Here is a 27,000-nt window from a genome sequence, read left to right as displayed (position 1 = left end):
TTTCAGAGAGATTGCACTAGAAGCTTTATTCACATAAACACACCCCACAGTGCTGGAGTAACTGAGGTCTGATGCAGACCGAATAAACATTAACTGTTAATGACCTACTACATCAATAAATACATATCCTGGGCATCTGTGGTATACAAGACATAGTGAGAGATTTAATATATATATATACATACATATATATACCAACAATTTATTGTGCTCTTACTCAAGCTTGCAACTCAAAGCTGCAAGTACTTTACATTTAATCTTCACAGTACCTGCCAAGGAGGTACTCTTATCCTCATTCCACATGTGAGGAGTGACACCCGAGGATGGGAAGGACGCTGCTCCAAGGCGCAGAACCTGGATCTGAGTCAGTCTAGAATCCACGCTCTGAGCCACGCCCTCCACTCCCACGTCAAGACACAGCAGGGCCCGCACCGCCCCCGTGCCTGTCCTGGGCACACATCCTTCAAGCAAAGCGCGTGTCCATTTATGGATTCCGATCCTCACACAACCCTGGGAGGCAGGCAAGGCAGCGATCACAGAATTTTGTAAATGAGGAAACCAAGGGGCAGACGCAGAGGAAGCAGGTGGGGGCACACCTGAATGCTCCGCCCACCAGGTGAGACCAGCAGAAACTCTGGAGAGGAAAGGCAGGAAAGAACACCTCCAGGAGGGTCTGTAAGTAAGCCCTGAAATGGAAGAACAGCTGCTCTGTCATTTAACAGACACATTTTTATTCTCTTACAAGACTTAGCAGGGTTTTACGGGGGGATGATAAAGACCGGCTTCTGCAGACCCCGTTCCCAGCCCGCATGTCCCCTGTGGCAGGTGAGAAGGGCACGACTGCCTCCGTGGGTTACTCCTACTGCACAGAGCTGCCCTCAGAGAAATGGCTAAAGAGAAACGTCGTAAAGTGCCCATTCCCAAGGGTGGGTCTACGTGCACCATTTCTCTTCTCTGGCTCAGAGAAAGCAAATGGTCAGACTGGTCTCTTACACGGCAAGTCACCCACATGATTACCTTTCATGTTCACCAGAGCCACTTATAAAGGAGTAAACTGGCCCTCAGACAGGGTGAGTGGCGTAGCCAACGGCCGTGCTTCTAGAAAGTAGCGTATCTGGGATGAGAAGCCAGGTCTCCCGCTCCCTAGACCCGTGTTCTGTCCAAAGGCCCATAGGTCTGGGACTCCTCGGTCACGCAAGGCTAGAGGACCTTCTGCACGTAGATACAAATGTAACAGATAGGCCGAGGGCTAGACTGGAACAGAAAAAGCCAGAACTTTGGCTTTGGAAGAGCAATCAAGAATCATCCAACCTGTCTACTATATACCCATTAATATAGAGAGGAGTAAACTGAGGACTGACCAAAAGCTGTGCAGCTGGAAATGTCAGTCAGGACCAGAACCCAGGTCTGGGCCAACCTCAGCATTCAACTGATAGAGAGGGCAATCTGCAAACGTTACTACATAGATGACAAAGCACTCGATCCACCAGATGTGTTTTTCCTTAGCAGGTCCAGGCCGTGCACAAAAATTAAACGGTGAGATCTCTGGCCTTCAGGAGTTTAGTCTAGCTGAAAAAACACACGTGTGCACAGGAAAACAGAATAACATAAAAATTCAATAAAGGCAGCAGCTACATTAAGAATTTAAAGGAGGCAGAGAAGCAGGGCATGTTCTATGTGAAAAGGCTTCCTGAAGGAGGGCAAGTAAAGCTGGGCTTTGAAGCATGCACAGGAGTTCAACGGACGCAATGGAATAGACATGTTAGTCCAGGAAAGAGTTTCAACTTAGCAAGAAGTTTTGTGGGAGATGAAGCTAAAACTACAGATGAGGGCTGGGTCCTGGAGGCTGGGGAAGCCTCTGCCTGCCAGGGCAGGTCTTCTGGATTTGGGCCTATGGAATAATTGGTCTTCAAACTTGCTCAGGAGCAGAGAACCCAGAAGCCCCCGAGCTCTTCATGGAACGCCACGAGTGACAGATCGCTTCATTCCAGGACAGTGTTAGTGTCAGGAAACAGAGGACTGTGGCCCTAGGCCTGAACGAGGAAACCACAACCACAAGCACGCATGCCTTTAAACAAAACACATCCTCGGAGCAGACAGAACCGATCTTTTCCAAAGAGTTCCATCATCAGTGACATGCAGTTGGTCTCTTTCTTCTGTCCCCTGGAAGTCTGTGTGCTAGCAAACAACACGGGGTTTTTCATAGAATATAGGGCAGGAGAAACTTAAAAGTGGAGAACATTCTGAGAATTGACTTCCTTCCCTCAGATTAGGACTCCTAGAGGCCCATAGCAATGCTACAGAGAGCAGAGTCCTCTCCAAGGCTCAGTTTCCCCATCTGACATGAAGCAGTTGAGGATGCGAGCATCACCTGAGACCAAGCTTTGGACACATGGTTGGCCCAGTAGGGTCCTCTTCACATTTCCTGGGCTCTCCAAACCATGAAAGGCATACGAGTGCAGCCTTCCATCCATGCCCCGGTTCTAAACAACACTGAGAGTACCAGCTCGGCAAGCAGCAGCTTCTGAAAAGGCCAGAGGTCAGCATGGGATGTCAACAGGCATTTCTGGGCAGAGTCCTGGAGTGAGCACGATACCCCTGCTGCTGACGTGACTGACACTCTTCAGAGAGCTCCCAGATGCTTCTCTCCTCACCTGGGGCTCGCCTTCAGCCGGCTGGGGCTCCTAGCCTTCCGGATGTCTCACCTCGAGTCTTGCAGGTAGCCGGGTGCCTTCCTCCCGAGGTCACCTGGCCAGGAAGGGGCAACACCCAGTGCCCAGGATATGGGCTTCTATGAGCTGGCAGGGGCAGGGAATCCCCGCAGAGTCTGTGTGTCGTGTCCCCACTGCCTGGGGGAGCTGCGAGGTCACCAGGAGCCGGATGTAGTAGCCGCCAAATACTGCCAGCAGCTGCTGGGCCATCTCCTGGAAGAGGCAGGGGAGCAGAGTGAGGGCCACCGAGAAGCATCGAATGCACGAGGGCAAAGCCAAGCGGTCCTCACAGCCTTGGACCAGCAGTGAGGCTCGCTGGGAAGAACCCTGCCAGCTCCTCGCCTGGGGCTCTTGGGAGACATCTAGACTGGTCGGGACCCCCAGCTCCGCTACTCACCCGGTGGGGTGCCTGCAGCCTCAGCTTCCCCACCTCCAAGGTGGGTGACCTACCTAATCAGAAGCAATAAGAATGACCACAAAAAAGCTACGGAGCCTCAAAGCACCAGAGAAGTGACCACTGACTTATACCAACCAATCACACGCATACGCGCACTGTTTCCAGCTTCAAATGACTGTGAGACTTTAAAGTGTATGGGGGGGGGGCGCGCCTGGGTGGCTCAGTTGTTAAGCGTCTGCCTTCGGCTCAGGGCGTGATCCTGGATCGCTGGGATCGAGCCCCACATCAGGCTCCTCCACTGGGAGCCTGCTTCTTCCTCTCCCACTCCCCCTGCTTGTGTTCCCTCTCTCGCTGGCTGTCTCTCTGTCAAATAAATAAATAAAATCTCTAAAAAATAAATAAATAAAGTGCATGGGGTCAAAGTAATGCATTTGAAGAAAATCATTAGTAAATAGGGGTGGGGTGAGCAGATCATCCCCATGATGGTAGGATCCTTCAAGTCATACCAAGCACCTGCTGGATTTCTCGAGACAAGTACTCCTACCGTAGTTAAGAGTCTGCTTTTAAAAAGCAGATCTTTCACAAGAAAGACAAATATCGTATATATATCTACTTATATGAAGCAGGTAGTAGTAAATTCAGAGAGACGGAAAGTAGAATGGGGCTGGGGGAAGAGGAAAAGGGGGATCGTGTTTCGTGGGTATGGAGTTCTGGTTTGGGAAAATGGAAAGGTTCTGGGGATGTCTGATGTGGATGGTCACAAAACAGTGCAAATGCACTTCAGGGCCCTGAATTGTGCATTTATTTAGAAATGGTCACGGTGGCAAATTTTCTATTATATCTATTTTACCGTAATGAAAAAAAATTTTTAACAGTAAAAAAAAAAAAGAATTTAAAAAATTGGATTTAATGCATGCTCTTATTAACCCATTTGGTCTCTAAAGTTCTATTTGTTGGACTGGCAGTTGGGATTCCAGACGAAATGCTTCGGTCCCGTCGGCGTGGCACTGAGCCTTTTTCACAATCCCGGCGTCCATGTGAATGTAATACAGTTAGGTGCGGGCCACATGAGGCTGTTCACGTCAGGGGAGTCAGCGATTGAGAACAGGCTTCCAAATCCAAGGGGTGGAGTGGGCACTTCCGCTGGGCACCCCATGACACCCCCTGACAAGTCACTCCCCCTTGCTGCGCCCTTTTCTTCGACAGTAAAAGAGAGAAAATCACAGCACCTACTTGGTCTAGCTGGAGGGAGGACTAAAGGAACTAATCGATAGAAAGCCCCCCACCCCGCGCTCAGTGTCCCCGATACCATCATCATTATCGTTATTCTAGAAAGCAGACACTCCACCTAGCTCTGGAGGGTTGGTGCTTTCTTGGGAGTCACCCCTGGTGCTAGAAAAATACTGAAAACCTCAAGTAGTCTCCTACTCCCTAACTCAGATTGGTCTCCTGGCCAATCTACTCTAAAATCAAGCGTGTAAGAAGCAAAGAACTATGGCAAGAGAATTGTACTTAGAATTCGCAGGGCTGGCTTCTGCCTGTGGCTAGGCTATATTCTCCCTTGCTCCGTGACCTGGGGCAGGTCAGCTGACCTCTTGGAAGCTTATTTCACCCGACCAGGAAGAAGGAAAAATAATCCACACCCAGGAGGGTATGCCGACGGATTTTATGTATGATAAGAACTCTGTTCCAGGGTACGAGGGGGTAACTATTTCTCTGTCTTACACAGGCACTGGTTTCCTATTGAAATATAACCATCTGTCTGGCCCATGCTGAGACTCGGGCACTGAATATATCTCCCCTAAGCTATAGAGGACAGATACTTTAAAAACATGTGCACACACACTTGATATTCATGACAGGATACTGTATTACCATTGGTTTGAATGAGTTTGAAAAAATAATTTTATTTTATTTTATTTTATTTATTTATTTTTTTTTTTTAAAGATTTTATTTATTGGACAGAGATAGAGACAGCCAGTGAGAGAGGGAACACAAGCAGCGGGAGTGGGAGAGGAAGAAGCAGGCTCATAGCAGAAGAGCCTGATATGGGGCTCGATCCCATAACGCCAGGATCACGCCCTGAGCCAAAGGCAGACGCCTAACCGCTGTGCCACCCAGGCGCCCCTGAAAAAATAATTTTTAAAAACCCATCAGATTTAACAGGCCAGGTCACATAAACCCAGGCATGCCACAATAAAGTACACGACCTTATCAATCTTTTCTGTTCTTTAAAAAAAAAGCCAGTGGGGGCACCTGGGTGGCTCAGTCAGGTCAGCGTCTGCCTTTGGCTCAGGTCATGATCTCAGGATCCTGGGATCGAGCCCCCACATCAGGCTCCCCGCTCAGTGGGCAGCCTGCTTCTCCCTCTCCCTCTGCCCCTCCCGCTGCTTGTGCGCTCGATGTCTCTCTCCCAAATAAATAAACAAAATCTTTTAAAAAAATAAAATAAATTAAATAAACACAATTAAAATTAAAATAAAGTGTGGGATTCAAGTGAAGAGATTAATATATTTATCATTTTCTCTTTTGATGAGTCCCATTTGCCTGACCCCCTTACTCCCCACCAAGGCAAAAGGGAAAATCTGGGCTGGTTTGGGCCTTTAATCCCCAAATCTTTTGGCTGAAAAGAAAATGCAGGTGTGTCCTCACATCACAGAACGCCTGAGGTCATCCCCTGGGTGCATGTCTCCCAGACAGTGAGTCTGTTCTCATGGAGGACACAAGCTGAAAAAGCACATTATCAGATATCTGATCTACCAGCACTTAGTCACCCCCAACAGAGAGCTTGGGTGGCAGGACGGGACAGAGCTCTGGGGCTGGGGGCACTGGAATTCAACAGAAATGCATGTAAGATTTATATATCCGACCGCAGTTTAAGTAGACAGATGGATAGATGACAGAATGATTGAAAAACAGATTTTAAAAATGACCCAAATATTCATGAACATGTTTATGGCTAGGTAGACTACGACCCATCAACAGCAACTAGATATCCCATGGAACTACCAAAAAGAATATCCAAGATATTAAAACATGGGGGAGAAAAACCGGGAAGTAGAAACTATTCCTATAAACTACTCCTATAAACTGTTTTTTGAAGTGCTAGAGTATAGGAAAAAAAATATCGAAAACTAGTAGGCTAGAAGATTTGTCCGGCCTCGACCCACTCAGTGAAGTCATGGCCCCTGGGATTTACAGCCTGAGGCCCCACACGGACTCCACACAAGCGTCCTGGGGGGGAAGGCGGCCCTGACCAGCCCCGGCGCCCCTTACCTCTGGCTCAGCCTCGGGAACAAGCTGGCGAAGCTCGGCCTGCATGAGGGGCCTCTCCTCGGAGTCAGGGCCGCCGGGCAGGAGAGGGGCTTCCTCCAACAGGTCCTCAGGCCCCTCGGCTGTCTCGGGGCTCACCCCGGTTTCCATGACAACACAGAGCTGGCTCAATCTGCTTCTCAGCAAGGACTGCAAAAGAGAGAGGGGACGTGGACGGTGTCCCGAGTTGGGAGTCCAGTTGGAGGCTGAGTCACTGCCTGGGCTGTAGACCCACAGAGGGCGGAGGGACCCACCCACAGACTCAGATGCTGACCTCAGGAGAATCTGGAACCACATTCGAGAAGTCAGATAATTGCCTACAAAATTCTCTACAGTCTCTGAGAGCTTCCCAAACACTTTTCCTTCCACGCTCTCCTTTGCTCTTCAAAGCAGCCTGGGTCACGGGCGTCTGGAGCTCTACCTTGCAGATGAGCAAAGCGCAAAGGCTTTGCCCAAAGCCACACAGGATGAATGAGCTGGGATCGGGCTCAACCACAATCCTGACCTCAAGACCCACGACAGCACTTTCAGGGCCCAGGGAAAGGCTGATCCCAGGGAAGGAGCCCAGGGCTCGGAGACAGGAGGGCTGCACTCCAAACCCGGCATCACCAACTGGCCCCGTGGCTGCCTTCGGGGGGGGGGGCGGGGCACAGGACTTCTCAGAGGCTCAGTGTCCTGCTGGGTGGGTGTGTGAGATCAGAGCAAGAACACCCCGATCATAAACGGTAGGAAGGCACTTCAAACAAGTGAAAGTCGTCTAAAGACGCCCTCTGCCAGAATCATTATTAGGATTATTATTATTAATTGTTAATATAATTGTTATCAATAAATTGCATGCACACTCTAGGAAATGTGGAAAATGTAATTAGTTGAAAAGGAGACTAATAGAAATCTAGTTAAGAAGTAACAATTCCCTAGGCAGAAACAACCACTGATTCCACGTAGGCATTCTTCCTTCCTTTCCGTAGACATTTTTCCAACCTTAAGGACATACGATCTGTACAATTTGGCCTCCTGGATTATTTTTGCTTGTTTTTTCACTTATGCTGCCTTACCTCTTGGCTCGTCTTCATCTCTTGAATGTGGTCACACAGAAACCGCACACAGTCCTCCAGGTCGAAGTAGACAAACCAGAGCTGGGGAGAGAAGCCATGACGATGGAGGCTCGAGGCCAGCCCGACCTTGAACTCTCCGTCCCTGACACTACCTTCCACCTCCTGCCTCCTCGCTGGAGGTCCGCCCTTCCGGGGATGAGCACATTTATGCCAGTCTCTGGTGGCGCCGTGCCACCGCCCTCTCTCCCGGAGTCCTCATACGCGGCACAGACTCCCTTGTACGGCTGGTAGAAACATGGCTTTGCCTGCGCATTTGGAAAATGCCAAACGCTGTTCCAAATGGCTGCAGCCTACTTGCTCCAAGTCACTGAGCATCCCAGAGAAACGCCAAACCATCCTGGACATCATGTGTCCATCTGGGGCGATCACCTTCCTCCTCGGGGACTGGGGTGCCCTGCGGTCTGGAACCCCGCAGGCAGATGAGTGAAACCCTCAGTCACCCACCCCCACTGCTCACGGCCAGGCGGGAGGAGATGCAACTTGGGTGCTCCGGGAGGAGGGGAGTGGGGTAAATTTTTACCTCACCATTACTCCCCTTCCTCCTCAATCACAACAGGTCCCCAGAAGGTCAGGTGAAGCGCAGCCAGGCCGGAACCCTCCTCGTTCACGCATTACATCTTGTTGGGTCCATACCTGCCACACGTCACAGCTGAAGTTCTGTGAGGACCTGGTGGCCCACACTTCATGCCTCCAACCACTTCCTCTGGATCCCAGACCTCCGTGCTCCCAGTGACTGACCCATGAGACCCCGGGTGGCATCCCTCTTGACGCCCACTCTCTCCCATTGTCTCCGCCCCAAGGGAAGCTTTTTAAGATGAATTTCTTTTTGGCTTTTTATTACGAAATTTTCCAAACACATACAAAGTGGAGCAAATGAAGTCATTGACTTCCGGCTTCCCATCAGCTTGGATCAATGGTTCTCAGGTCATGGCTACTCTTGTTTCATCATGACTCACCCCGGACACCTCCACCCCCACCCCTACCCATCCCCGATGCTGCAAAAGAAAATCCAAGATACTCTATCAGCCCATCCTAAGACACTGCTCTGAAACTGAAGTTATATTTTTAGTTATTTATTTCAAAAGAGAGCCTCAATTATTTTAAAGGATGCATCTGTTCATTAATGATCCATCTGTCCATGCGTTCAGCTAACACTGGCCAAGGCACTCCCATGTGCCAATCCATAAAAAGGATTTGGGAAAATATGAGGCTCAAAGGACCCCCAGATTCCAGGAGCTCCCAGTCTGTGACGTCACACTTGAATGCCACAAATCTCGTGATGTCACTGAGTTCAACACACACATACACACACGGTGTCATGCAAGATCCCCTTGTGCCCTACCCCATCTCGGGTGTGCTAGACCCCGTAACACAGGGGTCCACGCATGTCTGTGCCCTGCTGCTGCCTCAGGACATAGAACAGGGCCTGGCACACACGAGGCTCTCGAGAACTATTTGTAGGATGAACAGGTCACGTGCACAAGGAGGTTCTTCCCAGGCCCCACCCACATGCCCACCCCTGGGCTCCAACCAGGCGAGGGGGGTCGGTGAGAAGGCAGATGTGGCGCTGAGATCCAGCAATCCCAGCCGGCAGAGGCCAGCCAGGATCAGGAGACCTATGACCTGTGTCCCAGACCCCCTGTGTGACCTCATATTTGTCACTTCAGATCTCCCCAGTGCACTTGAAACAAAGAAAATGACTGAGCCAGGTGGACAAAGCCTCAGGGTCTGACCTGCCTCTCCAGGAACCTTGCGTGGGCCCCTTAGTGCCCTTGGAAGGAGGGCCTGGCCCAGAGGAGGCCCCCTCTGTTTGCTGAATAAATGCTGAATGAGAGGCATGGCTTAGACGGTCTCCAAGCTTCCTTCCAGCCCTTGCCCTGTGCAGCTCCTAGACTGCAGGTCACCACCCAAAGATGGGTCTCCAGGAAGAAATGCTGGATCAGGGAGAAAGGGCAGGGCTATCCACGCTTGCCTCATTAGCAGACCCCAAGAGAACATGCAGACTGGGGGATCCTGGGGCTCCCTCTTCCCATCAACCCAGCCCTAATGCGGGCCCCCAAGCCAAGCTCACTCCCAGACACAGTACCTGAATCACGCTCTGGCAGCCCTCCACCGTGTCCGTCACCCCCAGCAGCACCCGGTGTCTCAGGAGCGCTCCGTTGGCAGCCGCCAGCCTAAGGTCCGTGTTGCTGTTGGCCTGTAAGACAAACACCAGTCTCGTGGCCAGATCTCCACGCTGCCAGGAAGCTCCTGGGCCCTGAGCAATACCCACTCTCTGTCCCGCCTCCAGACACCATGGGGCAATCCTGATCTTCGAGACATAGCCATCACCTCCCCCATAAAACGGGATTGCAAGGCTTTGGGGACAATAAATTCATTAGTGTCAGATAGAACCGGGTTGAAGCCCAGCCCTGCTACTTCCCAGCCGTGTGGCCCTGGACTAGTTTTGCTCCTTCCCCGAGTCTTGCTTTCTTCAGTTGTAGAATAAGGAGAAAAGTTGTCCCTGCTTCCTAGGAACGTGGTGAGCTTGAACTTGACTGTGTGTGTGAAGCTCTCAACCCAGTGACCGGGACACAGTCCAGTGCGCTGAGAGACATCTGGGGATCTGGGAATCCATCTCCCCTCTTTCCTACCCAAACCAACCAGACACCATGGATCTAGCTGGCTAAGCAGATGCTAATAAGCAGGCCGGGGGGAGGGGGGGGGGGGGTGTCGGGACCCAAAGTGCTGGTTTGGGGTAGAGGCCCCATAAGGATTTAGAGACACAACTAGATGACAACCCCATCAAGGACAATCGGTCCCCAGGAGGGCAGGACTCCTGCAGGGAGCTTCTGAGAATGCGAGAAGGCCCTGTGGTTGTCACAGGGATGGGACGGGCAATGCGGCACTTAGGGACAGGGACTAGGGATGCCTTCCGCTGAAGGCCATGTCCCACGAGAGACGGTCCCGCACTCAGAAGAGCAGTCTTCCACCCTACCTGGACTCCACATTCCCCACCAGGTGTGAACACAGGTGAAAAATCTACTTACGATTCTGAGCGGCCAACCCAGCTCCATTGGACGTGGAAACCTAAAGTGTTTATTTTATTTTTTAAATGGGTCTAAAATATACAGAATTTTCCAGGGATGCCATGACTATGAAAACATGGGGTGAGTACATTATGTTTTGCCTGGAGCCTTAGCAAGGGTTGGGCACCCTTTCCAAAACCTGTGCCACCGGGAGTTCAGGCCCTGGCTCTGCCTCTCACCACCTGATAACCTTGGCCGAATTACCCCCACCTCTCCATCTCCATGTCCTCATCTCTGAAAGGGGAGAAAAACACCCTCACGATGAGGATGAAATGAGCCAACCCATTAGAACGCCTGGAAGAATGAACATGCAATGCCCATCAGCTCATGGTATCAGTTCAACGATGATACTGAGTCGAAAATATCATTTTCCCCTGTGCCTCGTTGGCTACAAATGAGTATTTTGAGGAACTTCCCACATGCTATAGCAACGTGCTTTTACTCCATCCGCGATACAAGGCGGGGTCTTGTGTGCCTTCACAGACCTTCCAATCTTGAGGAGGGCTAATGACGCCCCGAACAAGGGGAAAACAAGGCAGTGCGTGCAAAATGCTGAGGCTCTCAAGGATGCTGTGGTACAAGTAGGACAGGGAGAGGGACAATGGTGGTCAGGAAGGGGGTGCTGCAAGTTCCCGAGTGATGAAGGATTCAAGCAGGAAGAAATCCTTGAGCTGAGGCAAGACCCCAGAAGGCTGTGTGACCACAGACTGGTTACTTAACCTCTCTGAGCTTTGGCTTCCCCACTGGCAAACAGAGTCAATAACCCTAACAGTTAATACTTACTGAGCCTTTACATTATACCAGATACTATTATAAGTACTTTGCACATATTAAGTCATTTGATTCTCCCAATAATCTTATTTTTTTTTAAATGTAATAAATTTTACAAATTTAAATAAATTTCAAATTTTTTTTAAATGTAATAAGCTCTACGCCCAAAGTGGGGCTTGAACTCACAACCACGAGATCAAGAGTCGCATGCTCTACCGACTGAGCCAGCCAGGCGCCCTGTGGGAGCTACTATTACTATCCCATTTTACAGATGAGGAAACAAAGGCTCCAAGGGGTGAAGTAATAACTTACCCCAGCTTACAGAGCTAGCCAACGGCAGAAGTATTCTGCCTTCTTGTCTGGTTGGGGGCCATAGGCAGCAGGTGCCAAACACAGAGCACGCAGTAGGTGCTCGTTAAATGGTGGTCATTATTAGGAGTGAAAGAGCCTCAGGTTCCCTGAACGAGCAAACACTGATGACAGGAGGGTCACTGCACACCCAGGGCCTCCGTGCTGCACCTATGAGTAAAGACACGGGGTCTTCATCTCTGTGCCATGAATACCAGCTGAATGAGGGAGGCAGAGAAGAGGGCGGATGGCCACCGCGGGCATTCTCGGAACGGCGCGCATGACATCTGCAGCCTTGAAGCCCCCAACAAGTGCCAGGTAGTTCCCTGGCCCTCGCTAAGGCAGGATACTTCGCTTTTTCCCCTCGCCGAGAGAAGTTTCTTGCTGCAGGGGCAGTCAGCTTAATTTATTTTTTATATGCCAAGCACAAGAGCCAGGAAAGCTTCAACCGAGCCCCAGGGCAGCATTCTTTCGTCAGCCTTGTCGCAAAGCCCAACAAAGATCTTTTCAGGATGATTAAGCCATAAAGTTCCTAGCTGTCCCTGTGGGCACAGGAACTAAGCAGAATTCCTACGCCAAACTCTGACCACATTTCCCAGCATCCCTCTCCTCCCGAGTGGGGCAAGAAGGGATCTCCAAGCCCAACTCTGGGCCAGGGGCTAGGGGAGTTCCTAAGCTGCTGGGAAGACAGCAAAGGTATGGCAGGCGGAGTAACGGCCCCCAAAGGGGCCTGAGTCCTACGCCCCAGAACGTGTGACCATTTGTGGTACACGGCAAAGGGGAATTAAGGTGGTAGGTAGAATTCACGTGGCTAATTAGCTGACCTTAAAAAAGGGGAGTTTGTCCCAGATGATCCTGGCAGCTCAGCGCAATCACAAGAGGCCTTAAAAGTGGAAGAAGGAGCCAAAGAGTCAGAGTCAAAGATGTGGGAAGAACGAGACCCTCCATTTCTGGCTTGGAAGATGGACAAAAGAGTCATTAGCCAGAGAATGCAGAGGGGGCCTCCAGGCACTGGAAGAGGCAGGGAACACATTCTCCCCCAGAGGTTCCAGAAAGGACGCAGCCCTGAAGTACAGAACTCTAAGATAATACATGGCGTTGTTTTAAGCCACTATGTTTCTGAGACGTTGTCATCGGAGACGGCGGCCATCTGCAGACCGCCAACGCAGTCGAATACTGACTGAGACCATGACCTGGGATCTAAGTGCCAGCTCGGCCATTCTTAGCGTGCAAGGGCTCGGTAAACCCCAAGTGCCCTCCTCCCCCATCCCAGACTCTCTCAAAACACAGCTCACTTCCAGAAAAACAACCCCCAGGGATTAGACAAGGAAAAACAGAGAGGAATTAATCACACATGTGATTCCATTTCTTTTAGTCACTGGGCACAAGGGCCCGCATAAATTGTCATGGTTCGGGAAATTCTCCGAGGCAGGGAAAAGAGAAAGATGGGATCTGGGATTCTCCTGCCAGCGCACCCTTTCTGGAGGGAAAATGGCTGGGGTCTCCGAACAGCTCACCTTCCTCTGGTGTCTCTCGAAGATGAGTACGAGGGTCAGGGTCAGGCTCATGGCCGCCAGGGTCACGAGGAGCACACCCACCCAGTGGTTCCCCAGGGCAAACATCTGGCTGGTGGAGTAGATGTTGGCCCACACCACCACATAGAAAACCTGCAAGAAACAGAGAAAGAGCACGATCAGGAATGCCGGTGCTCGACCGAAGCCCTCCATTCAAAGGGAGACACCCTTCGGACACGTCTGACGCCCTCCTCGGAGACCAAGAGCTCACAGGGCCAGGAACGGACAGATCGGGGTCTGTGAGGAGGAGCCCTTGTTCCTTGTCCATAAGCAACAGTAGAGGAAAGGGGTCAGGAGAGTTCCTCCGAATCCTTGCTTACCCTGATTTTAGATAAAGCAGAAGAGGGCAGGGGGCCCGGGAGCGAGATAAATTTGAGTCAGAAACCCACACTGATCCTTCAACAGCTATGTGTGGCCTTGGACAAGCTATTAACAACACTCTGAGCCTCAGTTTCCTCATCTGTAAAATGGGGATAATACCTGCTTCACAGGTTGTTATAAGGGTTAATCGGACGCGTGTAACAGCCTAGCACTTGTTAGAGAATTAACAAACGCCAGTGGCCATTCCCTTCCCTTCCCTTCCCTGGCAGCAGACGTGGGAGTCAAGAGTGCTACTGGGCCCTGCGTACGTACAGAGAAGCGGCAGATCAGAGTGGGTAAGAGCACAGGTACTAAAACCTGACTGCCTGGGTTCAAATACTGGCTCTGACATATGTATCTACGTATGTATGTGTATGTGTGTGTATGTATATATATGCAGATACGGGTGTTTATATGCATGTATCTTCTTACATATATATACACACACATACACGTACATGTTTATACACACTCATGTATGTATGATTAGAGCTGAAATGGACCCATCTGTTGAACAGATGAAGGAACCAAGTCCCAGAGAGAAGACAAGTCTTAACCAAAGCCAGACACTGAGTTCAAAGTCTCAGTGGTGGGTCCTTCGATTCCCAATCCCAAGCTCTGTCCTTAATAAGCTCGGCCTCTCGTCCTTTACACGGGGATCTGGTTACGACTCTCTCTCACCGATTTCCTTACCCCGCATCCAGGCCCGTGGGTACTGCTCCATCCCAGGCAGCTGGACCACCAGCCACAGGCTCCAGAACACAATGCCAAATTCAGCCGTGCCACAGAGGGCCGCAGCAGGGTCTGCGCGCAGCCCCCCTCCCTCCTTACCACAGCAAAGGCCAGCCGCATTGGCCTGGAGTTGTAGATGATGTATCTTCTCACTTGGGGCTCCAAGAGGGCGCTCTCGGCCAAGCTCCTGTATTGGTCGGCAGGGACCTGCTTGGCCGTGCGAGGGAAAGAGACCAATCAGCCATGGAGAACCACTCCCACCTCCTTCCTGCACGCAAGCAAGTCACTTCCAGTTCATGTGACCGTCAGGTGGAAGGGGGATCAGGCTCAGTCCAGGCTACCCCGGGAGGCAGAATGAGTAGCTCAGAGCACTCAGACTGGCGAACACAGGATGCAGCCCTCAGCTCAGGGAAGGCTGGGTGCCACTGGGGAGGTGGGACAACTTGAGATCCAGGAGGACAGCCTTGGGGGGGATCCTGCAGGCTCAGGGCTTCACGGCAGACCCATGATAACCTATCGGTTAAGGCACAGGCCCTAAAATGGCAAAAACTGACAAGGCAGGAAACAACAATTGCTGGAGAGGATGTGGAGAAAGGGGATCCCTCCTACACTGTTGGTGGGAATGCAAGTTGGTACAGCCGCTCCGGAAAACAGTGTGGAGGTCCCTTAAAAAGTTAAAAATTGAGCTACCCTATGACCCAGCCATTGCACTACTGGGTATTTACCCCAAAGATACAGACGTAGTGAAGAGAAGGGCCATATGCACCCCAATGTTCATAGCAGCATTGTCCACAATAGCTAAATCGTGGAAGGAACCGAGATGCCCTTCAACAGATGACTGGATTAAGAAGTTGTGGTCCATATATACAATGGAATATTACTCAGCTATCAGAAAGAACGAGTTCTCAACATTTGCTGCAACATGGACAGCACTGGAGGAGATAATGCTAAGTGAAATAAGTCAAGCAGAGAAAGACAATTATCATATGATTTCTCTCATCTATGGAACATAAGAACGAGGAAGATCGGTAGGGGAAGAAAGGGATAAAGAAAGGGGGGGGTAATCAGAAGGGGGAGTGAAGCATGAGAGACTACGGACTCTGAGAAACAAACTGAGGGCTTCAGAGGGGAGGGGGGTGAGGGAATGGGATGGGCTGGTGATGGGTAGTAAGGAGGGCACGTATTGCATGGTGCACTGGGTGTTATACGCAACTAATGAACCATCGAGCTTTACATCAGAAACCAGGGAGGTACTGTATGGTGACTAACATAATATAATAAAAAAACATTAAAAAAAAAAAAAGGCACAGGCCCTAGAGTCAGTAGCCTGGGTCCGAACCTTGGCCCTTCTATTCATGGGCCATGTGACCTGGAGCAAGGAACCCCACTTCTCTGAACCTCACGGTCCTCCTCTGCATAATGAGGGTAATAAGAATACCTACCTTGTAGGGGTGGCTTGCGTATTAAATACCATACCACAGATACAAGTCTAACACGTAGACTGTAAAGTAAGTGTATGTATAACGTGTACATATATATGGACATTTGGGGGGAACTTTGTTCTGCCTACCCCAGCGGTTATGTGTTACTTTGACAGATGTGTGTATAGAAAACTGGCATCTTCCTGCCCCAGAAAAAATGTCATAGCCCATAAAGACCCTACAAGAGCGGACTGCGAAAGAAAACAGAATTTAACCATTAAAGAGGATGTTCAGGAACACGGCAGAATAATACGTAAATTGTTCCCCACTTAAGAAAACCCCATCTGCAGGCAACAGTTGAAGAAAAATGTTCTTTTGGACAAAGGCTGAAAGGGACTGCAGGATGATAAACCAGCCACTGCTGCTGGTGTGGGGTTAGGACCGCCGATTTGCAAAGTTTCCCTTTAAATGGTGAGATGTTGATTGAAACAGGAATGCAATTCCGTTTGGAAGAAGTGAACTCTAAAATCTTCAGAGTAACATCAGCAGGGTCTTTCCCCTCCATAACTGGTCCCCCCAGGCGGTGCAGGGGAGGGCCTGGCGACGTGGGGGGGCTTCGGGAACAGAGACCACCACCCCTAGCGCTACTCTATAACCACAGCGACACCTACACTGCATAGCACGTGTCCCACGTGCCAGACAGATACCAACTACTCCTCAAGCACTGTTTCCTTCCCCTTCCCAAACCCCTAGGTTATAGGTGTGAATACTGCCCTCATTTTATAAAGGCTGGTGCTGCCGCTCAGAGAGGTGAAGTCACCTGCTGAAAGTCACACAGGCAGGAAGCAGGGCTGAGAAGCCTGTGCCTCAAATCACTATGCTTGAAAGCACGGCATTACCATCGAATGAATTCAGGCGCTTTTCCTTTGAATATACAGTTCCCTCTCCTGGAATGCCCTTCCTCCGGTCTACCCAGCAAACTCCTATTTTCCCTTCAAGACCCCAGATTAAGCATCTGCTCCGCCATGACGCCTTCCGAACCAGCGCTCCCCCCGGGTGAGTTCATCATTTTCTCCCGTGAATGGCTTCAGCGCCTTGTACCGTCCTCTACGGCGGCGTTGAGGTCCTGCTGTCCTGATTTACGCGGCGAGAGGCCATCTCCCGCGCTGGGCTCTACGAGCAGCGTGAGCACCTGTGCCGGGTCCTGGTCACCCCCATGGTACCTAGCGCCCGGCTCAGAGCCTGGCAAAGGATGGGCGCCCCGGAACACGTGTCTGTTCGGTGAAGTAACTGAGAGGAGGGGATCTCTGTGATATGTCTTCCTTCCCGCCCCCTACCCTAGGGAGCCCAGAGTCGGTGTCGAATGAGTATTTTGTGAACAACTGGATGAAAAGATGGATGGACGGGCAGACGGGTGGGTGGACAGAAGGAAGGCAAAATGGCAGAGGGGCTCAGTGAAATCAGCACTCACCTGAATGCCCCAGGTCTGCAGTTGCTCCTCGGCAGCGCCCAGATCGAAGGAGATGGGGGCACAGGTATTGTCGATCCGGAGAACCGTGAGGACCTGGCCGTTGCGGAGCTCTGAAAGCACACCAGAAGCCTCACCTGGCTGGTGGGAACTACTGTGGACGAGCCCCGAGCCTGACGGCATCCCCTCCTCTGGCCGTGAGACCCTTCTCAAGGCAAGGAGGGGCAGGGTGGCCCCTCTCATGGCAAGGAGGGGCATGGTGGCGGCCCCTGAATCCCTGTGCGGGAAGCGCTGAACTTGACAAGAAACCCCTGCAGAGGCAGCACTGGGACCAGAGCGTGGAGGCCATCCGACACAAGGCCAGACCAGAGAAGGAAGAACTTGCCAAGGAGAGCTGTCCACACGAAGAGCGGGAGGTAGCGAGCTCCCCATCACACAACAGACCTAAACAGAGACTGGACAACTAACTACATGGAGAAGGTGACGGATCAGACACTTGTATGATCACCGCAAAGGAAGCTCACCCAAATATTACACTCCCGGTGGGCTCAGTCCAACTGGGGTAGGCAGAACGATGAACCCCCAAAGATGTCCCCGCTGTACTCCGCAGAGTCTGTGACCACGTTACCTTACACGGCAAAGGACAGCGGAGGTTACAGATGGAATCCAGGTTGCTAATCAGCTGGCCTGAAATTGGGAGATTTTCCTGGATTGTCGGCAGGGGGGGGGCGGGGGGGGCGGGGGATGTAATCACAAGGGTCTTTAAAAGCGCAAGAGGAAGGCGACCAGAGCAGGCGGCGGGAGCAACGTGATGGGGAGAAGCAAAGCACAGCGATGGAACCCTGCTGCCTCGGGAGGGGGAGGAGGGTTCACGGGCGAGGAGCGTGTGCGGCCTCCAGAAGCTGGAAAAGGAAACAGACTCTCCCCCCGCTCCTGTAGGAGAGCAGACCTGCCGACAGGCGGACCAGGGCTGCAGCTCAGGGACGCGAGTCACACTGCCAACCTCCAGAACTGTGAGAAGTCGGATCTGTGTTTCGGGGGCCACGATGTGGCTGGCAAGTTGTTACAACAGCCACACAAAACACGGGTTTACTGGTGACCCCGGCCCCAGGGTATCTGCAACTCACTCAACATTTCAAAAGCACCAATTGAATGAAGCCTAACCTCCACAAACAGGCCACATCCACGGAGCCCGGCCACAATGGCTATCAAAACTCTCCCCACAGGACCAAGAGAAGGCAAGAGGCCAGACCAGTGAGGTCGGCTGGGGTGAAAGCCCTGGACTGAAACCCCCTCAGGCCCAGGGAGGACCGGCCACGGAATGAAGCCACATCTACCTTCAGTTCTGAATAGAGAGACTCTGGACAGAAGGATCGAGATCTCCTTCCACCACAGCCTGAGGCCCTGCGAGCCGCAAGTCAGGGCAGCAGCCACCACGGGGCTAGGGGTGGGTGGAGGCGGGGGGAAGCCAGTGTTCGGCCCTGCAAGGCTGGGGACTGGCTGTGCTGGCACATTTTCTGTGGGCAAGGCTCAGAAGATAAAGCAGGACGGAAGAGATCAACCATAAATGTGTTATCTGCTGGCCCAAACCTGTCCCCTCAGAGGCTAGCTCTGGGCAATACCTGGGTCTTTAAAGCAAAATGACTAGTCCTGCCTTCCTGGGAATTCCTGGCCCACCCACACTCCCTACCCCTTCACGCAGCCCCTCTCTGGGCCCTGCCAACAGGGGGCATTTCTCAATACCACGCACCTCCTGGCATGTCCACCACAAGCCCAGGCCAGGCTACCTTCCCCTTCCCCTTGCACCCTTGTGGTGGCCTCCTCATTGGTGTCTCCACACCTACTCCTCCCGCCTACAATGCACTCTGCACATAGCGGCCAGCACTCAAACTGGAGGACATTGATCCTCTGGGTAAAGAACTTCCAATAGCTTTTTGGGGCTCTACGGACAAAAACCAACCTCCTTACCACACTCTCCCAGCCCTTAGGACAACCAGCCTCCTGCTTGGGCCATTCAGTTCTGTGTCTCGCCACACCAGCCTCCTTTGTTCTGGGAACATGCAGTGCTCTCTCCTACCCCGGGGCCTTTGCATATGCCATTCCCTTTCCCTAGAACACTTCCACCGGACTTCACACACTGAAATCCTACTCTTCATGGGTATCCCAACTCATTAACCACCTCCTTGGAACTGCTCGTCTCATTAGAGATAAGTACGTATATATGCAATTATTTGCTTACATATGTATTTACTTCATTGATTAAAGTCTATCTTCCCCACCAGACTATGTATTCCCATACTGGTTCTACTCATCGCCTTATCCCCTGAGCCGGGTTGCATACAGTAGGCACTAAATAAATGTCTGACACATAAATGTGTCAGGGGCTCTGTGGATAGGACAGAACTCTGGTCCCCAACTCCAATAGGGTTCTTTTTTTATGCCCTGGGGTATCGCCTATGAGCTCAAGGGTGACAGAGCATTCGACCCCAAAAAGAGCTTTATTTGCTTTCCTCTTTCTTTTTTTTTAAAGGTCTTCGCAAGAGGTGAGGGGTGTGGAGGCAAGGTGGCGAAGCAGGGAAAGCACAAGCTAGATAGCTTTAGGATTCAAAGTGTAGCCCAGCCTCTCACTGACACAGGAGCTTTGAAGTAGTGGCCTGAATCTCTGGCCGGCGTCCTCACCTGGAGGGGGGTCATATCCACCACAGAGGACTTTACAGAGAAGTAAGAGGATGAAAATAAAGGCTTGGCGCAACGTAACTGGTCACTATTCCTGCCAATTTAAAAAGCCAGCTTGTCAGGGGGCGCCTGGGGGGCGCAGTCATTGAGCGTCTGCCTTCAGCTCAGGGCGTGATCCCGGCGTTATGGGATCGAGCCCCACATCAGGCTCTTCTGCTATGAGCCTGCTTCTTCCTCTCCCACTCCCCCTGCTTGTGTTCCCTCTCTCGCTGGCTGTCTCTATCTCTGTCAAATAAATAAATAAAATCTTTAAAAAAAAAAAAAAAAGCCAGCTTGTCAGGACTCAAAAGTTACAAGAAAGCAATCCGTGCGTGAATTTAGTCGCATGGATTTAGTTGTTTGTTCTTACCCTCCCACACCTGCTCCAGGAAGGGCTTAAGGGGACTTCGTCAAAGTAAAATAGGACAAGATAACATCATAAAATGAGATTTAAAAATAAGCAAATGAGAGAAACTGGACAAAAAGAAAGGCAGAAAGAAGACAGAATCAGATAAAATAAGAAGAGCTTCCAGGTGCTGAGCCCTCCGCAGGCTCCAGGCACGGAGCTTGGGCTGCATGGGCCCAATCTCGTTTCATCCTCTGAGAGCCCTCAAAGCTGGACACCAGTGTCACGGAAAAGGGAACGCAGCCTCTGAAAGGCGAACAGACCTGCCCAAAGTTACCAGGGGAAATGAAAGTCAGAAAGAGAAGCAGCTGGAGCCCAGGCCGTGCCCAAAACGCAGGCAGTCAGGCCAGGCGGGGCCCCAGATGAGTTCTGCATTTCACGGCATAGAACATAAAACCCACATGGACCAGGGAGGGCACCAGGACTGCGAAACATCAACTGCTCCCCTAGCCTGGCTCTTTGCACCCCGAGAAACGTGCCTGCCCCAGCAACGCGAAGACTTTTTGCCTTGTCTTTGTTTGCCTTTCAAACCAAGCTCCTGGATTCTTGACAATAATCTCTCTCATCTGTTCCTTAGAGTGGGAACAGCAAGTCTCCACTTAGAGATACTTTTTTTACACCTAGATAAGAAAAAGAACTTGAAAAGCTACCAAAGAAGTGGGCACGCACACACATGTGCATGTGTGTGCTTGTGTGTGTGCGTGTGTGTGTGTGTGCGCACGCGTGTGTGGCAGGGAGCAACTTTCTACAAAGGAGCAAGAACTGGCTTGCCAAAAACCAGTGGAGCAATGTCTTCAAGTTCTAAAGCAAATTATTTCATCCCATTTTATGTGTGTGCACACGCATGTGCGTGGGTGTGCACGTGTGTGGGTATGTAAACTGCTTTCCCAATACCAGCAGTAGTAAAAGAAACCCTTGTTTTTTTGACAGAGAGAGACACTGCCAGAGAGCACAAGCAGGGGCAGTGGGAGAGGGAGAAGCAGGCCTCCCCCCTCCCCCAAGCAGGGAGCCCGCTGCGGGGCTTGATCCCAGGACTCTGGGATCACGACCCAAGCCGAAGGTAGACACTTATTGACTGAGCCACCCAGGCGCCCCAAAATCCTTGTTTTCAGGTAGTCAAGTTTCAAATCATCTAAGTAACCAGCCACAATTCAATATGCCTACACCCAGCCGCCCATTCATTCTGTTCACTCAACAAAATACTTACTGAGCGTCTACTATGGGCCAAGCCTGTGCCAGGAGCTGCAGATGCAGGGATGAACAAGACAACACAGAGCCCCTGCTCTCATGGAGCTGACACTCTATTGGGGAAGCTGGACATTCAACACTTTATGACACAGGTCGTTATTTCATTACAGACTACGATAAGTGCTGTGGGGAGAAGCAGGACTATATCAGAGAGTCCTGACTTAGGATTCCCCAAGGAACGGATATCTGAACTGAGCTCTGAAGCAGGACTAGAAACTAATCAGAAGAATAGAGGCAAGGAAAGAGTATGACAAGCAGAAGAAACAGCAGATGCAAAGGCCCTGAGGCAGGACAGCATGCCAGGAACGGAGAAGAGGGGCAGCAGGAGCCACTAAGGCAGCCCTCGCAAGCTGGTGATTGACAGATCTTCACACTAAGCCTTGTGGGAAACACCGAAGCAGAAAGCGACATGGTCTGTCCTGCATTTTTAAAAGCTCTCTCTAAATGCCATATAAATGGAAGAGGCAAGGAGGCGAGATCAGCTAGGAAGATTCGGTGGCAGGGGTCCAAGCAGAAGGTGACAGAGACTAGGTCTAACAAGGTGGGGATAGAGAGAATGGGTAGAAATGACAGACTGGCCTGCAACTGTATCCCAAAGTGCCCACCCCTAGCCAAAGGCCGTTCTGTGCCCTCCACTCCCCTCCCTTCCATTGTGTTATGTGAGTCCAGCTCCCCATCCTGGGGAGAGGGGAAGGGGAAAAAGGGGTCATGACCTTACCTTGCCCCCAGCCCGGAGGACTCCCTCCAGGCAAGGCACTCCAGCCAGGAGAGGAGGTGGACAATGGGCTGGGTGCCCCGCTGGGGCCCGCTTGTGGGTCACAGGCCATAGCAGAGAGCCAGCTGGGCTCTACTTCCCCTTCTTGGAGCTGTGGTTCATTCTGGAGCGGCCAACGCAGCTCTGCTTGCCTTCGGAAAACAGCACAAGAAAGAACTTCAGGCCTGGGCAGGCTGGGCTCGTTGGCCTCTCCAAGGCCAAAGTCATCCCAAGGCCAGAGAGAGCCACAGAGCATCCTTCCACTGCCTTTGCTCTTTCCGTCATGCTGAGGGACATTCTCAGGAGTGAAGAAGAAGAAAGAAAACCCTCCTCCAACGGCGAACTGAAAACTTCCCTCTGGTCTTGGGTCTTCTCCAGCTCAGACACATCCAGGCACTCACCAGGAACTCATGAACTGAGCAGGCCCTTCTCCCAGGCATCTGGGATTTCCGTTCCCTTACCGAGAGCGCCCCACGCACCCCAGGCAACCAGGTGCAGGACCAGTATATTCATCACGGGAAGCCTTGTTTATGCAAGGGATTTCAAAGAGCTTCCCAGAAGACATTACAAAATACAAATGAAAAACAATCAGCATGGTGGGGAATACAGATTACAAAAACAATAATAATAATAACAACAACAACCACGAAGGACAAAAATACTCAGCTATTCAGGCAATCAGGGTCCCTAGCAGAGGCAGCGGAAATCTCTGCTGAAGAGCATGGGCTCCAGGTTTGGACTAATCAGCGTAAACTACACTTCCACTAGCTACCAGTTATGTAAACTTGGGCAAGTGGTTTAGCTTCCACGAGATTTAGCTCCCCATTCTCAAACGATGGCATCTTCCCCACAAGGCGGCTACAGAGAATCAGTGGGCCGATATATACAAAGCACAGACAAGGGCAAGTGCAACAAAAGAGGCATCCTGCAAATACTGGCTTTCGCTGTGCTGTTTAGAGGTTTGGCACAGTGGCCATGCCTGAGCCAAGAATTTGGTTTGGAGCTTCCAGGTGGCCAAAGCAAAAAGAGAAATACTATCAGTGACGCAGAAGTGGTTCCTGTTATCTATAAGGAGACAAGAAACAGGGGGGTGAGGAAAGCAATGCATCTTCCGGTCATCTAGCTCCAAAAGACCTTGGAAATGCTTTTTCCAAAGCCCTGGGAGCTGGGTCAGTGACAGCGCAGTGGACATGATCAGGACCCTGAGATACTCGTCCGTAAAGCGGAAATGTCCTTCATGGGGATTTTCTTGATGCCCAAGAGGAGTCTCCAGTGCCACACACTCTGGCTGGAGCCTGCACACTTATTCTTTCTGTTACGTGTCCACCTAGGGCCCTGAGAATCACCCGTCGCCAAGGAAAACCATGCCTGAGCCGCTGGGATGACACGCCAGCCTGGCTGACCGTCTTGGTGGAAAGTGCAGTAGAATTGGGTTTTGCTGCCGTGGTTCCCGATGCTGGTTGAAAACAAGTGTCCAGTCGGCCCACATCTGCTCGGTTCCAAGCTGGCCCGAGGGCTGACCGTCACTGCGCCGGTCCCCTACCAAGGGGAGCCTGACTCCCATTGCCCCACTGCCCTCCATTTCTCCTTTAAAAAGGGCCGGCTACACAATTTGTGGGGCCCAGTGCATAATGAAAATGTGGGGTCCCTTGTTCAAAAATGTGGAGAATTTCAAGATGGTGACAGCAGAGCATTCCACCAGGAGACGGGGCGGCTTTCTAAGTGGGGAGCCCGTGTGACCGAGCAGCTGCAGGCACCTGGAGCCCGCTGTGACTTTAAGCTCCAGAAGATCGCTTGGGAGCCCCCGCCACCAACCACGAACACACAAAAATGAGCCGTTGGCTACCAAGTATCGCACACCTGCCCCCGTACCCGGCTCTGGGGCCAGAAAGCAACAAAATGTTATGAAAAAGCAAGGACTCGAACACCAAAGAGCCTGGATCTGAATCCCTGCTCAGCCCTCCACACGCTCTGTGGCAAGGTACTTAACTCCCTGAGCCTTGCTGTCTGTAAAACAGCTTCAGGGAGTCCCACCCAGCACAGGGGTCGCAGGGATAATGGAAGGAGACACAGGGATGACATCCAGGACCCTGCTCACCCAACAGGCCTCTTGCCTCAGAAGGAGAGAAAACTGAGAGTCAAAGATGTAAAGAAACCAGCTCATGGTGGGGTGGCTGGGAGCTATAGGGCTAAGAGGGGAACCCAGGCCAAGTGGCTCCAGAGTCCAAGTCCATAATTCCTAGACCCTGAGCCTCAGGACCCAGGTCTGGCTGTCTCTGAGCCTGTTCTTTAAGCCACCTTTAAAAAAAAAAAGAAAGAAAGAAAGAAAAAAGAGTGGGTTGAGGTAGGCCACCTCTCCCAGGTGCCACATACAGCAAACCCCTGCTGGCTTCTGAGATCCCCTCTCCCCCTCCCCTGGCCCAAGGCCTGCCCAAAGCAGGCATTCCCAAATACTGCTGAACGTTCACCAGTCAGCACCACCCCTTCCTTCCTCTTAGCTTGCACCCCCAAGAGGCATAAAAGCAACAACAGCCCAAGAAAGGCTGCCCTGCAGTTGGCAATCTCAACAATCTCAGAAGCCCTTCCCTGCCTCCTCTGCTCGCCTCCTGGGCCCACGAGGCAAATATAATCCTTAGGCCCATTTCCCAGACAAGAAAACCCAGTTTTCCCAGACATCCCAGGGGTGTCCTAGCTAGCAGCCTGCAGCCCAGAGAAGCTGTACTGGAGTCCCAGAGAGGCCCGTGGGACCCAAGAGCCCACCCTCCCTCCCCTCCTCCAGGCAGGAGGGACCACCCACAAGTTGGAGCTGCCCAGATATCCCCCCCCCGCCCCCCGTGAAAGTTTCCGTGAGTTGCAAAATCCCACAACTAGGCATCATCTTAGAGAAGAAATCCCAGCACCCCAGTTGGCGCAATTAGCCTCCTGCAAAGTCTCAACCGGAATTCATTCATTCATCTGAAATAACGAGTCATGGTTAAAAAGCACCTGTACAGTCCTGCTCTTTCCCACCCGTGTCATCTGGAGCAAGTTACTTAACTCTCTCTGCCTTGGTTTCTTTACATGTAAAGGGAGATAATACGGTAACCGAGGCTAGAACAGTTCACGCATGTAAATCACTCAGAGCAGCACTGGACAAACAGCAATCACCCAAGGAATACGGTTGTTACTATTTTTACTCCACAAACATTCCCTAAGAACCTTGAAGTGCTAGGCCCTGTGCTTTCTCAACTCAAACGCCAAAAACAAAATCTAAAGTCCTCAGTCAAAAAATAAACAATAAAGTCCTTGGTCAGCCCTCCCTGCCGCGGATCCCATCTGGTGGGAAAGATGAACTCAGAAAAAGAGAAAAAAGAGACAATGACCCAACAAGGCAGTAGGTGGGAGCAGGCAGTACCCTGGGGTGGGAGAAAGGCTTTGCAAAGGTGTCAGTGAGAGAAGGGACTGCCAAGTAGAGAGAGGTACAGACCAGAGGCGAGGATGGGCCCAATGAGGGCCCTCTGCACTCACCCTGCAGCCGCTGGTCCAACCTGGAGGCTGCAAAGGGTGGAAGGGGGGTTGGCAACACTGGCCTTGGGCGGATGTGGACCCATCACCTTCCAGTGTGTCCTGGGACCGCCATTCTGCTCAGCCCTGCACCAGCCCCAGGGGACTTGGGAGACAGAACCAGACACCGGGGTGGAGGCAGAGCCAGCAAGAGAACACAGCCCTGAGGCTCCTGCAACTAACTGGTCATCCACTCCCCGGTTTCCTTAGTTTCCTTTGCTGATTCTGCATTTTAACCAGACCTTCCAGTCATGCTTCTTTTTTAATTAGCTGGTGAGCCCCTGCAAAGGAAGATATCCATAAGGCCCTGAGCAAAGGTCTCCATTTCTGGAGACGGAATGCCCGATCTCCCCAGGAACCGTGTGCCTCACTCGGATGGACGTGCGAGAGAGAGCAAGAAAGATCTTACAGTTTTCAAAAATCAGGTTTTGTTTTTGTTCAGTTGGAAAGCCCCAACAAAAAGCCATACGAGGGCCAGTCACAGAAGTTTTAGGGAGGAAAAGCCTTGAAAGACAATGGGTCCTAGCTCTCCATTTTGCAGATGAGGAAATTAAGACCCAGAAATGAAAGTGAACTACCCAAGGTCAAAGAGCCAGCCCAGGACAGAGTTCGAGCGGAACAGGGTTCATTCGGGATGTCCCACCACACCTGGCCTTGGCCTTGGGCAGCTGTCTCACCCCAGTCTCTGCCTTCAAGTCCTCTCCGGAGTCTGCTGCCCCGGGGCTCCTTCTCCCCGGAAATCCCCGCCCCCGGCCCCCGGCCCCGGCGCCCCAGGAGCCGCCCGAGAGCCGCTCCCACGCCCGACACGCACGGGAACACGGCCCCAGGCGCACGGACAGCCGGGCCGCGCCGGCGCCGCCGACCCCAGGCCGGGAGGGGACGCCCAGGCGGCCGCGCCGCTCCAATCTGGGCTCGCAGCCGCCCGTGCCCGCGCAGCCACCCGGGAGCGCGCCCCGAGCCGCGCACACTCACCGCCCGCGCGGCCGCCGCCGCCGCCGCCCCCGCCTCCCGGGGACGCGGAAGGTCGGGGCCGCCGCAGCCCCTCCGCGCCGCAGC

At 52.0% G+C, this 27,000-nt stretch overlaps 1 protein-coding gene across 3 annotated transcripts; it reads right to left on the bottom strand.

Moving 5' to 3' along the window:
- On the bottom strand, positions 1 to 27,000 carry TMEM268 (transmembrane protein 268). 3 transcript variants are annotated; one of them, XM_048223171.2, is made up of 9 exons: positions 26,917 to 27,000; positions 22,366 to 22,553; positions 17,282 to 17,391; positions 14,489 to 14,596; positions 13,241 to 13,390; positions 9,623 to 9,733; positions 7,477 to 7,557; positions 6,386 to 6,571; positions 1 to 2,924 (listed from the first exon to the last, which is right to left on the bottom strand). In XM_048223171.2, exons 2-9 carry the CDS (start codon positions 22,472 to 22,474, stop codon positions 2,745 to 2,747), a joined length of 1,035 nt encoding a protein of 344 aa, XP_048079128.1. In that variant the 5' UTR covers positions 22,475 to 22,553; positions 26,917 to 27,000; the 3' UTR covers positions 1 to 2,744. The 3 variants fall into 3 exon arrangements, with proteins under 3 accessions (XP_048079128.1, XP_026369632.2, XP_026369631.2); XM_026513847.4 differs by lacking the exon at positions 26,917 to 27,000 and adding an exon at positions 26,622 to 26,811; XM_026513846.4 differs by lacking the exon at positions 26,917 to 27,000 and adding an exon at positions 26,593 to 26,700.

This window comes from Ursus arctos, unplaced genomic scaffold (genome assembly GCF_023065955.2).
Source record: "Ursus arctos isolate Adak ecotype North America unplaced genomic scaffold, UrsArc2.0 scaffold_18, whole genome shotgun sequence".
NCBI classification, from domain to species: Eukaryota; Metazoa; Chordata; class Mammalia; order Carnivora; family Ursidae; genus Ursus; species Ursus arctos.
The sequence above is the reverse complement of the archived record's forward strand: the minus strand, read 5'-3'. Positions and strand labels throughout refer to the sequence as shown.

What these genes read in the sequence shown, in the direction of transcription:
- TMEM268 (XM_048223171.2), bottom strand. Translation starts at nt 22,474, where the DNA reads ATGGCCTGTGACCCACAAGCGGGCCCCAGCGGGGCACCCAGCCCATTG. An exon ending in TGCAGACCTGGGGCATTCAG is followed by an intron (nt 14,597 to 17,281) that starts GTGAGTGCTGAT and finishes ACGGCCAAGCAG; the next exon opens with GTCCCTGCCGACCAATACAG. An exon ending in TCGAGAGACACCAGAGGAAG is followed by an intron (nt 9,734 to 13,240) that starts GTGAGCTGTTCG and finishes TTTGTCTTACAG; the next exon opens with GCCAACAGCAACACGGACCT.